This window comes from Lineus longissimus, chromosome 17 (genome assembly GCF_910592395.1).
Source record: "Lineus longissimus chromosome 17, tnLinLong1.2, whole genome shotgun sequence".
Classification (NCBI taxonomy): domain Eukaryota; kingdom Metazoa; phylum Nemertea; class Pilidiophora; order Heteronemertea; family Lineidae; genus Lineus; species Lineus longissimus.
Window position 1 is genome coordinate 3,248,670 of NC_088324.1, and position 18,206 is coordinate 3,266,875.

Sequence of the window (18,206 nt, forward strand, 5' to 3'; positions counted from 1 at the left end):
GAGATTGTTCATGGGTCGACCAAAAGACTGTTCATTAGTTTACAAAGAGATTGTTCATGGGTTGACAAAGAGACTGTTCACGGGTCAACAAAGAGACTGTTCATGGGTCGACCAAGAGACTGTTCACGGGTCGACAAAGAGACTGTTCACGGGTCGACAAAGAGACTGTTCACGGGTCGACAAAGAGACTGTTCATGGGTTGACAAAGAGACTGTTCACGGGTCAACAAAGAGACTGTTCATGGGTTGACAAAGAGACTGTTCATGGGTCGACCAAGAGACTGTTCATTAGTTTACAAAGAGATTGTTCATGGGTCGACCAAGAGACTGTTCATTAGTTTACAAAGAGATTGTTCATGGGTTGACAAAGAGACTGTTCACGGGTCAACAAAGAGACTGTTCATGGGTCGACCAAGAGACTGTTCACGAGTCGACAAAGAGACTGTTCACGGGTCGACAAAGAGACTGTTCACGGGTCGACAAAGAGACTGTTCATGGCTTGACAAAGAGACTGTTTACGGGTCAACAAAGAGACTGTTCATGGGTTGACAAAGAGACTGTTCATGGGTTGACAAAGAGACTGTTCATGGGTCGACCAAGAGACTGTTCATGAGTTGACAAAGAGACTGTTCATGGGTTGACAAAGAGACTGTTCACGGGTCAACAAAGAGACTGTTCATGAGTTGACAAAGAGACTGTTCATGGGTCGACCAAGAGACTGTTCATGGGTCGACAAAGAGACTGTTCACGGGTCGACAAAGAGACTGTTCACGGGTCGACAAAGAGACTGTTCACGGGTCGACAAAGAGACTGTTCATGGGTTGACAAAGAGACTGTTCACGGGTCAACAAAGAGACTGTTCATGGGTTGACAAAGAGACTGTTCACGGGTCGACCAAGAGACTGTTCATTAGTTTACAAAGAGATTGTTCATGGGTCGACCAAGAGACTGTTCATTAGTTTACAAAGAGATTGTTCATGGGTCGACCAAGAGACTGTTCATGGGTCGACAAAGAGACTGTTCATTAGTTTACAAAGAGATTGTTCATGGGTTGACAAAGAGACTGTTCACGGGTCAACAAAGAGACTGTTCATGGGTCGACCAAGAGACTGTTCACGGGTCGACAAAGAGACTGTTCACGGGTCGACAAAGAGACTGTTCACGGGTCGACAAAGAGACTGTTCATGGGTTGACAAAGAGACTGTTCACGGGTCGACCAAGAGACTGTTCACGGGTCGACAAAGAGACTGTTCACGGGTTGACAAAGAGACTGTTCACGGGTCGACAAAGAGACTGTTCATGGGTTGACAAAGAGACTGTTCACGGGTCAACAAAGAGACTGTTCATGGGTTGACAAAGAGACTGTTCACGGGTCGACCAAGAGACTGTTCATTAGTTTACAAAGAGATTGTTCATGGGTCGACCAAGAGACTGTTCATTAGTTTACAAAGAGATTGTTCATGGGTCGACAAAGAGACTGTTCACGGGTCGACAAAGAAACTTGCAGTGGACGCCTATCTCTGGCCAGAGACAGAGTCAAGGCGCGTAACCGTAGTAGCACATAGAAATGCCCACCCTGCCTCGGAGGATACTCCCTGGAGGATAACTCCTCCAAGTGAAGAAGACTAACCTGTTCTATCAACACATTCTGTCGGCTGTTTTCTTCGACAAACTCAGCATACTGATCCTGAAAGAAGAAAATAGCAAGTCAATAATGATGATTATATTAATTACACGTAGTTGTCAGGAATGTAGTGCAGAATAATGACTTGCATTTTCTAAGCACTTTAAAATGATAAAACATACATGCATATAAACAGATCAATGATAGTGATAATGATAACTAACGCAGATCAAACATTCACTATGGTCTAAAAGGAATTTGCATTTGACCACTTAGTGCTGGAATAAACTTTTTCTCACCTTAACGCTCTGCCGGAATTAATTTTAGGAAAACATCATTATTTATCTTGGCAGCCGCCATCAAGAGCTGCCAGCTGGTGTTTTTGTGAAGAACGAAGCCTCCTCAGTTTCAGTTTACGCTGGGGATTCCCCACGATTGTTTGAATAGGGGTTTTAGTACAGGATTTTACATGGAACAATTATGTGGATGGCTAACATATATATACGTCTTACGGCAGAGCGGTTCAGATACAGTTCGCATACATATACGTCTTACGGCATTAACTGGTTAAAGGAAACGTCTCAGAACCAGGTGGTATATGATAGCGCCTTTTGGTCCTTGTTAAAAGCCTGACAGCAGAGTTTTGTGCCTGCTGTAGTCTGGAAACTTTACACTCTGGTAGACCCCGCTGAGAGCTGCTGATGTCACAAGGGCACTAAGTACTCTGGTGCATGCCAGATCGTCAAGGTGCTTGCGTATTTTGGCCGACCTCAAGATTTGAAAGTATTACAACTGAACTCTTTTGAGACCTGTTGCATCACTGATAGTTGGGCCTGAACCAAAGCGAGCATTTTGCTTCTCAGTTAAAGGAATTTTAGACAGCAGTCTGTCCATGTCACATGCCAACTTGATCACACCACTGTGAGCGTGAGGCAGCAGTCTGTCCATGTCACATGCCAACTTGATCACACCACTGTGAGCGTGATGCAGTGGAGCACAGAAAGATAGTCTAATCAACTGAAACTAGATCAACCTACTGAATTGCAGTAGCCTGAAATCAGCACTACCAAGATGCAGCTAAGCACATGTTTCTAGGTGAAGTTTGCTAGCAATGGACTGCTTTATGGTTGCAGTTTTCCTAGGACTGTTCTGACCATTGAACCTACAGCTACAGTTAAGGGTAAAATCTACAACTAAAAATATTGTTTAAACAAATAGAGCCCAACCCCTTACAATCAATTAAAAAAAAAAAAAAAAAACATGGTTCATGCACTTGCACCTCTGCACATGCACCAATAGTGCACTTTTATATTTCAAAACTTTCCCTATGTATAATTAAGGACTTTAAAGAATACTAATAATCATTTTACCCTTTCCATACTCCGCCTCCACAAAAAGGTTTTTTCTCATGAAATCATGAAATGTAAATATAGAAAAAAAAGAAAAATGTAAAATGTAAAATGTAAAATGTAAAAAAGAAAGTACTAGGGAAATAAAAATATATATTACAAAAAAAAAATCTACAACTTCCGCTGTGGGATGCTGAGAGTAAAGAGTGATGCAATATCAATGCCAATACCTTAAATGGATGTTCGTTGTCCCGCCAGTGTCCCGATATGTGTTTGATTGTCCGCAAGAGATAAAGCCTCTCACTGAAGTAGTAATCCCTGATCTTGAGCAGGAGGGCATGAACATATCGGTCATCTTTCAGGGCGCTCTGAAAAAAACAAGTCGGAACGTAAAAACATTGACAAAGCAAGAATGAGAAATTCACTTTAAGGTGGTAGCCATTTTATTCCACCTTGCTTTGATTTTTTGGGCACAGAATTTTGTCAATACTTCCAAAGTCTGCATCGCTTTTGCATTTTGTGTGCATAGATTGTATATGTCTGTATAGTCTAGCTCATATTGATATCAACACCTACTTCAAACGATATCTCCCACACTAATGCACGAAATGCAATGCGGTTTTTAGCGTATTGTTAGAAATTTTGTTTTCTAATAATCCATTATGACAGAAATGTAATGACACAGGTTTTTTTTTATTATGTACTATAATCGGTCATTTAAAAAAACCTTACAAAAAACTTTTTTATTTCTATTTTTTGAAAAAATCTACCTGAAATGACAGAGCACACAATTCTAAGATCTTGAGTTTTTATTTCATCAACATTGAACATGCGATGGTGGAGTTATAACAAATAAAATGCAATTTAATTTTATGGGACGCACTGTGTAGACAACACAATAGTTGCTTTTACACGAGAACGGTTTTAGCCCTCCTCACCTCGAGCCACTTGAAGCCGGATCACCTGTAACTGGCTTTGCGCTGTCTACACGGAGACGGATCAAATCGCCGGCCCCAGGTCAGTACAGGCCACTTAAACCACTAACCCGTCGCATGGTGGCGCGTGTTTTCATGAACTGCTATATACCGCACTACTCGATTTTAGTACCGTGCGCAAAGTGACTCGAGGCCAGATCGGTTCTACACGTGAGATTAAGCGTCTTGAAGTGGCTCCAACCCGCCTCAAGTCACTCGAGACTGCAGTGCTAACGCGCCTCGGGTCAGGTCACTTGGAGACGGTTCTGATTTCGTTCTACACGGTAAAAATTATCCTGACCCGCCTCGAGCTGGCTCGAAGCCGGTTCCAACTGTCCTCGTGTAGAACGGGCTAATGGTTTGCCATTCCAACAACAGAACACACCTATTCACGCCTACTGTTATGATCTAAGTGCGCTCTCTTAAAACTGCCATATGTAGAGTTCCGACTGGTTGATTTTAATAAACCATAGACCAAGATTCTTAGAATTTAGTGTTTTATCATTCAAAAGAATGAAATGGTCTAGGGACCATGTGCTCACCTCGGGTAATGTAATGCATGTCATTTGCAGTGGATATGGGGAGAACAGTTTCAGGCTAGTTTCACCAGTTTTGATTTCATTGAATAATATTCTTCTTCTTGGCTCAATGGCACAAAAGAAAATTACCCGTACCATCTAACTATAGCATTTTGGTTATAAAGATGATGGACAACGGACGCCACGGTATCGTATAGGCTCCCCAGAGGTGAGCTAAAAACTTATGCAATCCCATTCCTGCTACATAGAAAACAGCATTTCTGACAATATGCTAAAAACTGCATTGAACTTGGGCCATTAGTTAGCGAAATATTGTATGAAGTAGATGTTGATATCGATATGAGCTGGACTGTACTTTTGAGGGAAAACATTGCTTTTAATTGAAACAAGTAACTGTATGATTATAAAAATCTGGAAAAGTTTGGCAGCCAACATGCTTGAGCAACATTTTGCCAAAAACCACGAATATTGACATCGGTGTCACACACTGATATGATTTTGCAAAAATAATGGAGCAATGCCAATACGAAAATATTTGGCACTATTTCTCATATGAATCAGCAAAATTTGTACATATGAAACGGCCAGAGCCATTGTGCTCACCTGTCGACATGAAAGGGAGAACTTGTTATGAAAAATGTCAAGGAGACAATCACGCAATAGTTCTGCATCACTATTATAATTGACGAGTTACACTTAGCGTTGAACACCTTAATAAGCCTGGTTTTACCTCTACTGTCATCCATTATCAACTGATATGATGTAGTTTTACACAAGGGAGGTTAATAATAGGTATGTCTGAGTACTTTGAATAAAGTCATTGCGACAATATCATGCATTTTGTAGTCCAGTTTTCATGATCACATCATGTACAGTAGTTGGTAGTTGCAGTAGTTGTTTGTTGTTGTTGTTAGAAGTATAAGTAAGTAGGGGATTCCAGTAAGGCCGCATCATAGTTTACTGTTAGCAACAACAACAACACTGGAGACATTTACACAGAAAAACAGTGAAATGTTCCCAACGGGAGACAAGATTTACGCACACACCGGTAACTTAAACCATTCTGGCGCTAATCGCTGGCTGATATCGAGTACATCACCAGTCTGCACCATCTTGGTTTTCCGAGAATTGGTTTAGCATGTGGACGCCTGTACATAATGTACATGGTTACATAGTTCCGTTTTCAAGAAGTATTACACTCATGAAAAAAGTGTTACTCACAAACCAGCACCCCATTTACACCAAACCCACAACATACCAACACCCACACATACCGAATTTTATACCTCGAACAGCCCGCGCCACGGGTATATGCTAGTATTGTATAATGGTTATTGTGGGCAAAAATGGACTTTGACATGACGGGTGCTTTTGACTTCATTGGTGATTTTTAAACTTTGCCCCCTGGTGGCCATATTTGTAACTGGACTGTAGTTGGTCGTTTGAGCAGGACTTGCCTAGAGGCATCTTTGTACAAATCTAGAAAGATCAAGGTCACATAGTAAGAAAACGTGCTATGTTTGTTGAAATTTTCAAAGTTGACCTCTGTGACCTTGAAAAGTACGTCAAATCAAAAACCCATTTATTATGCCATGTATCCTTACTAGATTTACCTATGATAAAATTTGGAAATGATCCAGCCTTCAGTTAAGGAGAAATAACACTTTTTGTGTTTCGGGTTTCGGCCCCCTGGTGGCCAATCCATAAATCAAATCACATCGAAATTTTCTGAGGTCACTTAACCTCGGGGTACACAGCGGTGACAAAATGTGCCGCTATTATCTGACAGTGATGCCGATAGTGAACTTTGACCTCTGTCACCTTGAAAAGTAGGTCAAATCAAAAACCTGGGTTATACATGTGTATTTCAAACACCCTTATGAGATGCCTATACGGTCAAAATGTCCTGTTTCTATAGCTAGCGCTCATAAGATCTAGCCAAAAACAGGTTTTCAAAGAGCACCATCTATATGGCAGACAAGCAGTCAAATTGCGTTAATCTTCATTTTGAAAGAAGGTCTTGCCTGGGGTACCCATACACCAAGTATGAGCCTTCTAGGACAAGTGGTTAAGAAACACATCACTCTTTTGTCAAAAGTTAACGACGGACGCCACAGTATTGTATAAGTCCCCTGCAAGGTGAGCTAAAAACACAGGACACTGATGATGCCCAATAACCTACGACAATGGGTGATATGAATAAAGACTAGCAAATGCTTTTACTTCAATTTTGTACAGAAAGACCTAGTGTAAATGTACATGGAGTTTTAGATAAAAGCATTTGCTAGTCTTTATTCATATCACCCAATATCTGCACCATTTAAGTTGAACAAAAAATGTATTCATGACGTGTAATATCACCATATTGGATGGCAACACGAAGACTTAGATGGTAAATGCCGACGTTGCGTCTGATAAAGCCGTTTGGACTGTTTTCACACGAATTCTTAGTCGGTAAAATGCAGACGTTATGTCAGATAAAACTCACCTTCAGCCCCTCCTCGGCACCACGGAAATCATTAAGCAGGTACGAACTGAATAAATCAAGCGCAATTCCTTCCTCAAGACCCTGAAACAGATATGAATACAATTATGCATAACTTCAAACCACCAGAAATAAGTTTTAACACATTTTATTGCAGAGTCAGTGAAAGTTGTCTCCACTGTGTTTAAAACTACGCTAGATAATCCTTTTGTGACCCTTGACCGACAGAGTGATACACAAATCCAAATCCAAATGTTTGAATCTGACAAAACATCAGTTTGTGCCCGGGATTTCACTGACCTTAGGGATTGTTCATGTAAGATAAATTAAATGATGCCCTACTGCAACATTGACCAGCAGAGTGGGACAGGCACCTTTTTACTTTTCACTTGTGTCGGCAAGGGAACATGCGGGTATGTTTCGGTCTTTCTACAACCTGTTAAAACTAGCTCTGAGCTACATAATACTTAAAGTAATAGCATTACACAATTTCATGTATATAAAGAGAAAATAAACCTATTATAATTGAGTCGATGTTCAAGTGCAAGTCGTTGTTAGTTGTATGCTCCAAACCGCGTGAGGGAACCCCGTGGCCGACATTAAGTTTTACCAGGTTGTAGAAAGACCGAAACATACCCGCATGTTCCATTGCCGACAACTTGAATTAACATAGTGCTGCCATCTTCAAAAGATGCTAGTAACAAAGGGTGAGATCCAGTCATTGTTTGAGTGTACATGACTTGACATGACTTGCGTGGAGTGTTGATGGAAGGCTTATTATTTGCCATGTTGATTACATCCTTCTCGTAGTGACCAAATTGACCAAAAGTTGGCATCATGGTAATACCATTAGTCTAAAACCAATTTATCGAGGAAAAGTAGTATTCGATGCTTGCATGATGAGATTCAAACTCATACAGACTACAGTTAGAGTCAAATTCCGCCGCAAACCTTTACCCTGCCCAAAGAGCCTACGGGAATGGGGATGAGCCCAACACTACAACTCCACCATCCTGGTCTCAATTTCAGAACAGACACCTGCCATAAATCCTTAATAAAACAAAATGAAATGGCAAGGGCCATTGTGCTCACCTCATGTGGAGGAAAGATGGATAAAGAGCATGGTCTTGTGTCATGTAGTGTTAGGTTTGATGTAGGTCCAAGCAATTACAATTTCCCCAAAATGGCCAATTTAGAGTACATTCCACCTCTGTGACCTTGAAAAGTAGGTCAAATCAAAGAAGACCCGGGTGACACATTGAATGGTTGTTAGAATTAGATGTACCTATGATATAAAATTGGTGCCAATCGGGCAAGTCATTACTAGGAATAATGGCATTTTGAAGAATTTAGGATTTGGCCCCCTCCCTGGAGGCCAAACGGCAAATCAGATCGCACCAAACTTCGGTACCTGAGATCACCTGACCAAGGGGTACATGTGTACTTAATTTGTGATCAATAGTCATTGCAGTTAAGAAACGTGCCATAGTTACGGCCTGATGGCGAATTTACGCCATTTGACCTCTGTGACCTTGACAAGAAGGTCAAATTAAAAACCTGTGTGACATATACTGTATGGTGGTTAGATGTACCCATGATATCAAATTGGTGGCAATCGGGCAAGAAGTTAAGGAAAAATCACATTTTTAAGGTTTTTTTATTTTGCCCCCTGGTGGTCAAGTGGTGAATCATATTGGACCAAACTTCGGTCCCTGAGATTACCTGACTAAGGTGTAAATGTGTACCAAATTTGGTATCAATAGTCATTGCAGTTTAGAAACGTGCCATCGTTACATCCTAACGGCCAATTTACACCATTTGACCTCTGTGACCTTGAAAAGGAGGTCAAATCAAAAACCTGGAGGATATATCATGCACCTTTGCTAGAAGTACCTACCATATTTTTTTCAAAATTTCCCGACTACTATTAAGGGAGATATTGCATATTTTCACTTTTAACGTTTGGCCCCCTGGTGGCCAAACCATGAAACGAATCGGACCGAAACTTGGTCTCCAAGGTGTCATTACATAAGGGTACATGTGTACCAAGTTTCAACTCAATAGCTCTAACAGTTACGAAACGTGCCCTGCTAACGGACGATGACGGACGACGACGACGACGACGACGGACGCCACGGTATGGGATAAGCTCACCTCTGCTAAGAGGTGAGCTAAAAAATGAAATATTTTCCGATCTCACTGCGATGTGAAGACACTCACAACTTACCAAAAAGTTACTCAATATAAGAACAAATTTCTTCCTCGGGCCTGCATCGAGCTTTTTTTCTTTCAACACTTCACCAACTGGTTGCCTGGAATGGAGATCAAAGTTTGAACTGATATAACGATACAACGCAGGCATCACAATTCCTTTATTCAACCTATAGTGGAACCTCCACTTGTGGACACCTCTCTATTAAGGACAACCTCTCTATAAAGGATACTAATTTTGGTCTTATATTGGTTTTTTCCATTCAACTTGACCTCTCCAATTAAGACACCTCTCTATAAAGGACAGCACTTGTCAGTCCTAAGGATTGGTAGAGGGATTCTACTGTATTTGATTCCATAAAGTCAGTCCTAAGGATGTCATTGATAGAGGGATTCTACTGCATTTGACTCAATAAAGTCAGTCCTATTAAGGATGTCATTGATAGAGAGATTCTACTGCATTTCACTCAAGAAAGTCAGTCCTAAGGATGTCATTGATAGAGGGATTCTACTGCATTTGACTCAATAAAGTCAGTCCTAAGGATGTCATTGATAGAGGGATTCTACTGCATTTGACTCAATAAAGTCAGTCCTAAGGATGTCATTGATAGAGGGATTCTACTGCATTTGACTCAATAAAGTCAGTCCTAAGGATGTCATTGATAGAGGGATTCTACTGCATTTGACTCAATAAAGTCAGTCCTAAGGATGTTATTGATAGAGGGATTCTACTGCATTTGACTCAATAAAGTCAGTCCTAAGGATGTTATTGATAGAGGGATTCTACTGCATTTGACTCAATAAAGTCAGTCCTAAGGATGTTATTGATAGAGGGATTCTACTGCATTTGACTCAATAAAGTCAGTCCTAAGGATGTTATTGATAGAGGGATTCTACTGCATTTGACTCAAGAAAGTCAGTCCTAAGGATGTCATTGATAGAGGGATTCTACAGCATTTGACTCAATAAAGTCAGTCCTAAGGATGTTATTGATAGAGGGATTCTACTGCATTTGACTCAATAAAGTCAGACCTAAGGATGTCATTGATAGAGGGATTCTACTGCATTTGACTCAATAAAGTCAGTCCTAAGGATGTCATTGATAGAGGGATTCTACTGCATTTGACTCAATAAAGTCAGTCCTAAGGATGTCATTGATAGAGGGATTCTACTGCATTTGACTCAAGAAAGTCAGTCCTAAGGATGTCATTGATAGAGGGATTCTACTGCATTTGACTCAAGAAAGTCAGTCCTAAGGATGTCATTGATAGAGGTATTCTACTGCATTTGACTCAAGAAAGTCAGTCCTAAGGATGTCATTGATAGAGGTATTCTACTGCATTTGACTCAAGAAAGTCAATCCTAAGGATGTTATTGATAGAGGGATTCTACTGCATTTGACTCAATAAAGTAATTTTATAAAAGGACCCAACTCCACCAGCGTTTCATGAAAATGCTTCAAATCACTCTCATAGTTTACTCCACACACAACAACCACACAGGGTGAATTCCAGTCGGAACGACACAGATTCCTTTTTATTAGGAAACCGTTGTGGCTTGCCATTGCGGCTAACCTTAAACAAGAGGCCCAAGGGCCTGGCGCTCAGCTGAGTTAATATCATTAATATCTTCCCGGTGTTCAGTTCATTATGCATGAAAATGGCATGCTCCATGGTATTTAATATCCTTTTGCGTTCACTACGGTACCAATGTTTTTGGTTGACATAATTATGCCACTGTTCATTCCTCAATCCTGACCATAATTCGGGTGAAATCATCGTATGAAAATATTTACCGAAACATGAAGTTTATGCCATGAATGAGGACACTCATTGTCATAGCCTCGTTTACAAGTACGAAGTATTTTCCCGCGAATATTCAAAACTCCTTGGCTCCTTGCCAGTTAAATAACATGTGACTATACACAAAATAGAAAAATTTGATGGAAATTGTAAATCATTTTTTTATCTATCAGGGGAAACAAGCTGATGATGATCAAATAAATCATTCATGAGAAATCGTTTTGTTGCTGAAGCTTGCATGACGAAGTTAATGCTAAACCTTTTCTTGTGCTCTACTGCGCCACCGTAGTTTTCTATTTAGACCAGCGATGACGTCATTTCTGGTGATTCCCTACGTTGTCCAATGAGCGCTTTTTAAAATGTGCCATTTGGTATTGTACAGTATGCAATTTATTTTTTCAGCGCTGACAGTTGCCGAACAGAATGCCGTAGCTCCCTCAATTTCCAATCAATTTTTATGGGAGTGACATTATTGTATTGCTTAGAATGTCTACTTTTTACTCATGAAAGAATCGTAGAACTAAAACTTAATAGGCGAACAGAATCATGCCGATTCACTGCACATACTGTGGGAATTCTCCACTTCAAAATACATCGGCGATGTCATCGCGAACAGAGCATGCACTTCCGATATCGTTTTCACAGAAATGTGGCCAAATTTTCAAGAACTAATTTCTGAAAGTAGTCTCTAAAGACCTTATGACTACCACTGAAACGAACTAGTGATAATATCGCCTACCAGACTACTTTTTAAGCAGAAAATTGGGTACTTGAGTGTCATTGAGCTCCAGGCGTAAACAACATGCCGCCATTTTGTCTCCGCTTCGGTATTTCGTACGCCGCTTATAATGCACCTTCTCAATTAAAACCAACATAATAAGGCCTTACATCGTTGATTGAATAGGAACACCACACAAAACACAATAAAGTGGGGGTACAATCGATTACGAAGCTGAAGTGAACAGTGATTTATTCCTGGAGCTACTGCTTTTGTTGTGTAGCTGCCATGTTTTGAGAACTGGCAAATAGGAGACTTCATTGATGGCTGACGTCATCGGGCGGGAATTTGAATCGGCAGAAATAATTAAAAGGCAGGTAGCGCCCTCTCCTGTTAAAATTTTGAACTTTATCTCAATAAAATAGATTTTCAAGAATTTTATCTTAATATTAGAGCATATTTCAACTAATTCTGCTGCTCCTAGGCCGATATAGGCCAGTTTCCTTCATGCACTCTCGCTCGCAGGAAGTAGGTCGAATGGCGACAAATTTTGTTTTGAAAGTAGAGTTTGACCAGAAGTATCCAGAATGCAAAATTGAAGTCTCTAGGTTTTACGGTTACAAAATGTGCACCATGGGTTTAACGGATGGACGGATGGATGGATGGATGGATGGATGGATGGATGGACAGACGGACGCCACTGAACAACTTATTTGACAAGCTCGGCTGACTTAGTCAGCTGAGCTAAAAATGCAAACTCAGGCAGCAAACCGCCACAGTTCTGGCCCAAACACCCCAGAGTTGAATCAGTTCTTTATTTTACATAGCAAAATAAGTTTTAAAGCCCAGCAGACTTTTAAACTTTATACTTGATGTTGGGATCATAAAATTGCAGACTCTGCATCATAATGCATCCCACTGCCTCAGGAGTGTAATATAATGGCGAACATTTTGGCCCAATAGTCGCTATGTACATGAAATTAATAATAAAGCCTAGTTGAGCAGTTTTGCTTGGGCTATAGCACAGCAGACTTTCAAAAGTCTTGCACAGCTGCATGGGAATGCAACCCACAGCCTCAGGAGGGTTATATGATTGATCCTTTGGCTGAAATAAGTCAACAGTCAATATGATACTATAACATGAAATCAAGAGTAAATCTACTTGCGTTTGTTTTCTGTATAGAAGAAGGCCTTTGATCAGTTTTTCTTTGTTGGAAGATATTTCTGACTTCATAGCATCCTGCAATCAATCAATCAATCAATCAATCAATCAATCAAGACTAAACAAAATAATTTACATTTTAAAATACAGTGGAACCTCCCTTAGTGGACACCTCTCTACTAAGGACAACCTCTCCATTAAGGACACTAGTTTTAGTCCCAAGTAAGTCCTGTTGTTTCCATTCAACTTGACCTCTCTAATCAGGACACCTCTCTATTATGACAGCACTTGTCAGTCCCGAGGGTGTCCTTAATAGAGAGGTTCTACTGTATTGCAAATTAACCCTCGACAGAAATGGCCCAATAAAACACAAATAACCCACTCTGGATCTTTTTAAAGGTTTTTTACAGGTCACTACGGTTATGCGCCAATTGGCCTAATGACTCTTTGTCTTTGGTCAGAGCTTGTGTCCATTGCAAGCGACTCATTTTTCTTACTTGGTTAGGTCTTTCGCTTGCCTGGCAAAGACACCAGATACAAGCAACCTCGTTTTTCAAGTCCGATTTGTACAGTCTCATTTCCTGTTGTAAAGTCTGGTGCAAATCAGTTATCAGGCTAGATCTAGCTTGATGAACATGTGGACAATGGGGGGGGGGTTCCATTTTAATTTAGAAACTTGCATGACTTGATGATGCATCAACTGCTTTGATGCCCATGTCTTGTAACTAACTAACTTACCGGTGGTTTGAGAGTTGAACTTCCTGTGATATACTGCCATAGTGCCTTGTTGGACCTGAAATGCATCAAATTTGCTAAATTGAGTGCTATTCCATGGACGAACAGTTCAGTCGGTGTCAAAAGTAATAAGTAAAATTTCTTATGACTTTGTCTGTGATAGTGCCTTCACGTAGACCTACGAAGTCAACTCCAACTAGCAGGGCCTTTTCGATCATCTGACAATAGCTGACATGGTACCAGTCCAACCTCAGATGCAGTCATGACAGTTTTCTACACAACAAATTTCTTTGTTTCTGTGTGTGTTAGCCATATTTTGATGCAATGAGGAACCGTCGTTAAGATAAATGCCAGTGGCGGCGCCACAATCGATCGTACCTTCTGACGCCATGACGTCATTTTCTGGTCTGTTGACGTTGCATGAGGTCAATCACGGGAAACCATTGTGTACATTTTTGCACAGGATTTCAACGACAGAAAACGTGCCCAATAACTGGCATCGCGCATATTTTCCGCAAAATTATCTAAGAAACTGATAGCTCAATAGATTTAAAACAGGAAGATGCAAACGTCGCCGAAATCGGTCGAAAATAAGCGATCGTTTTCGGGCTCAGAAATAACATGATAATGCATTGGAAATGGAGAGTTTTGGTATGATCGATTGCAGCGCCACGCAGCGGATAAATCGCGCTGGTTCCTCATTGAGATCATCCACAATTTTGTCCAGGTTGGTATAATGGAGTCATTAATGGAGTCATCCTAAAAACAGCATCCACCAGGTTTAAAGTCAGGTATAAAGTCATCAAAATAAAATTTAGTAGCTCCATAAACGAAATAAGTAGAAAATAAAACACATTTCCGGAACATTTCATGACAAGGCTCCTGTAGTTTTGGGAAGCCCTATAATTTCTTCCAAGCCAAATCCAATATGACCACCGACTGGGTGGGGGACGTTGGAACATTTTTGACAACAACTCGCAAATCTAGCACAAAAATGTCATGAAACGTTCAGGAAATGTGGAAAATGTCCTGCTTATTTCGTTGACCAGATTATCTTTTGAGGACATTTTTATTTCAATTTGCTTTTATTAGTTTTAAACCTGGTGGACGCCATCCTGACGTAATCAGTGGTTTTAAATATACTCCGCCTCTCGATATTTCAAACCAATGATGAAATCCATGCCTTTCTGTGGGGTGTTAGCAGTAGGAAAAAAAGCGCCAAATCAGAGCGTCGCTCTGTATTAAAAGCGAATTTCGCTCGAGCAACATACACAATGCCCTTCCCGTGCAAAAATCATTCTCAAAGCGATCTTAGAATAACCGTCATCAAGTTAAACAAGAGTTTCTGAGTGGAAGCCTATTGGTCAAAATGATCCTTGTTAGCCTAACTGATCTGCACCAGACTGTAGAACAGGAATTAAAGGGAACTGGAACCGCCGAGCGATTTATTCAACTTTTCGACTTTCACCGCCCGAGAAAGTCAAACTTCCAACTTCCTATTCGAGTTCAGATTTGTAGCTCCGCCCCCAGTGCACGAGCATGCGCAGTTCAATTTTTTATTATTGAGAATCATGTGAGAATCACGTGAGTCATGCAATCTTTCATTAATGAGTTTTCGTAGTAAATTCCATAGTAGTGACGTCACTCAATGATTGACAGCTAGGCGCCATGTTTCATTCATGCCTCGTTCTGATCACCCGATACGCGGGAAATGAAAACAAGGTCATAAGAACTGGCTTGGCGGTTTCAGTTCCCTTTAAGTAGGCCCATTTTTAACGCCCGGGGAAAAGCACAATAAACAGAAGGCTGAATCAGCTGTAGTATGGCGAAGTCCGCATTTAAGCTTACGTTATCGAAGACTCTTTTTCGAATTGCCTGTCCCTCGCTGCAAGTTTGTTTCATCTCGTTATAAATACACAAAAATGCTTAACAGAATGCTTGACAGCAAAATACTCAATGAGTCAATGTATTGAAGAATCAAAACATTAGGAACGTGTTTATTGTATTGTACCGCCAATCTGAACATAGACTCTACAAGGTGTGTAAAGTAATCAGAACAGTCACCCTAGCCAGCAGTCTGAGCAGATTGTACAGGATTTTCTCAGGGTTTTGCATGATGTAGGAGTATCAAACACCTGTATCTCAGGATGGATGGACGCTGTTTAGTAAGACCTGTATAATGGCAGCAAAATGTGTCCAAGTGCTCAAACACCACAGTCTAACCATTAGGCCATGGGAATTATTAATCCTGTTTACCGTCCACCTCCCGCATGGGTTCTGAGCGAACATGAAATATTTTCATTATTTTTTTTAAAATCTATTTATTTTATTGTTGCCGTCATTTTTTTATTTAAATAATCTTTCCAGTGGTTCATCTTTACCTTAAATGATTGAAAAACACAATAAAAACTTGGCAGGGTAGGCTCTTCATCATAATAATGACATTTTTTCAATGCCTCATGTTGATGACCGACCTGATTTCCATTTACTGGAACTTGCTGAATCGCGTGTTTTGACCAGTAAATCAGACTGTAAACCGATAATGAATAATGAAAAATGAAAAAAAGCCTCATCATCTTTTTAAATCACTCGGAGGGTAAACAGGATTAATCATTCCTATGGCCTTACCATAGCTTAGCAGCAATCCATGAATCTGGGTCGAAAACTATTTTGTTTGGCTGCTTCAGTGCTTGGTTGGAAAAAATGATTGCGTCCGGGTGCTGCGCCTGGGCCCGGTTGTTCAAAACAAATTTTCTCACCAACATTAGCGTTGATTTAACATGGCGTGAAGTCTAGATGGGCCTAACTGAAGGAAATAACACCAGAATGGTAAGATTTAAAGGGAACTGGAACCGCCGAGCGATTTATTCAACTTTTCGACTTTCACCGCCCGAGAAAGTCAAACTTCCAACTTCCTATTCGAGTTCAGATTTGTAGCTCCGCCCCCAGTGCCCGAGCATGCGCAGTTCAATTTGTTATTATTGAGAATCATGTGAGAATTACGTGACTCATGCGATCTTTCATTCATGAGTTTTCATAGTAAATTCCATAGTAGTGACGTCACTCAATGATTGCCAGCTAGGCGCCATGTTTCATTCATGCCTCGTTCTGATCACCCGATACGCGGGAAATGAAAACGAGGTCATACGAACTGGCTTGGTGGTTTCAATTCCCTTTAAGGCCAGCGTTGGCGTTAGTGACAAAATTTGTTTTGAACAAACAGGCCAGGTCAAAAAGCATTGTGGTGAACCCTGGGGTCAGCTGTTCTGAGCCAAAACAAAACCTAGGGTGTAGGCCTAAATCTGAAATGATTCACACAACAACACATGTCCCATGGAATGATTACAATGAATAACTTCAATAAGCTGCCCTTTGGTGTGGGCTCATTTGATTATACAAGCTAGGGTTAAAATTTACAATCCCCGATCGGAAATGACGTAGTTTGATCGCATTCAACTATAAATCCATTGAACAGTGGTGCTTCGTTAGTCAACCGATGACCTTTTTTTGGGGTGTGATCGGGGTATGTAAACTCGTTCCCAAGCTAGGCACTCCTCAAATCCCCTGCGCGCTGCAGTGTTCTTCACACAAACAGTTATCAGTGGGCATAGAGTATCATAGATATCTGCAACTATCGACCTCGGCGTGCCATAATATCTTTTCGCGTATTTTCTTCTGGGACACCCTGACCGTTTGCCGATGCTGCATTGTGATTGTTAACAGCTCGCCACACTTACACTAGGCCTACGTATGAATGAAAAGGCAAATGAACACGACGCCCGTTTATTTCTCTTGCCAAAAGTCTACGTACATTCAATAAAACCCCGACACATTTATGCGATACAAAAAGAAAAAGTGGTTTATTTCACCTTTCAAACATGATTTGTGGCGCTTTAGGAAATTGTTCGACTAATGTGCTGCCCTCTATTGGACTTGGGATGTTTACGGAAAGAAAAACTCTCTGTAATTGTCACCGATGTAATAAAGTCGAGGTGAGCCCCTTAAGGTCGGGGGAGGGAGCACCCCCTGTGGCTGCCGAAATGGACTTCATGATGATTATGTTATTGTTTTTAGATTTAGTTTGAATTTAGATTGATTAATATGTAAAGTCAAGGACTTAGTGAGCCCCCCTTTAGGTCGGGGGAGCTCCCCCGAACCCCCCTACGAGCATATGTTAAGTGCAAGCTCTAACAACTACAGCTGTTACAATGGGGGGACACCCCCAAACCCCCTCCGTCGACATAGGTTTTTACCAGTGCGTTGGGGGGAAGCTCCCCCAACCCCCCCCCCCCCCCGGTGGACAGTCAACTAGCCCTTCTGTGTCATACTGCTGGAGGGGGGGGGGTGCGATGGGACCATCCATATAGTAATTATAGTTCCTTCCGACACATTTTTGTTTTGGTAATGTAATACATTGTGATTGTCCTTATTCACGGGAATCGGGCGTTTCCAGTGATATACGACACTTAAATGGATTGTCCTCATGCATTCACTTTTGAAACGCATTTTAAAATAGATGTTACGTCCTGTTAATGGGGCACGTCATCATCGCGTACATTTGGGAAAAACTCCCTAACGAGACCGGAGCAGCCGGCTGAAAGTAGTTAA

General features: G+C 41.0%; 1 protein-coding gene across 2 annotated transcripts in view; it reads right to left on the reverse strand.

Annotated features, from left to right (window-relative positions):
• Positions 1-17,507, reverse strand: part of LOC135501255 (nucleoporin NUP188-like) — a 65,095-nt gene extending 47,588 nt beyond the window's left edge. For both annotated transcript variants that reach the window (XM_064793276.1, XM_064793275.1), the window contains exons 1-7: positions 17,468-17,507; positions 13,602-13,656; positions 12,868-12,941; positions 9,198-9,282; positions 6,974-7,054; positions 3,203-3,340; positions 1,630-1,686 (exon numbers count right to left, since the gene is read on the reverse strand). In XM_064793276.1, coding sequence (XP_064649346.1) covers positions 1,630-1,686; positions 3,203-3,340; positions 6,974-7,054; positions 9,198-9,282; positions 12,868-12,941; positions 13,602-13,656; positions 17,468-17,478 — 501 coding nt within the window. In that variant the 5' untranslated portion in view covers positions 17,479-17,507. The remainder of the gene's footprint in view (positions 1-1,629; positions 1,687-3,202; positions 3,341-6,973; positions 7,055-9,197; positions 9,283-12,867; positions 12,942-13,601; positions 13,657-17,467) is intronic.
• Positions 17,508-18,206: the final 699 nt, after the last annotated feature.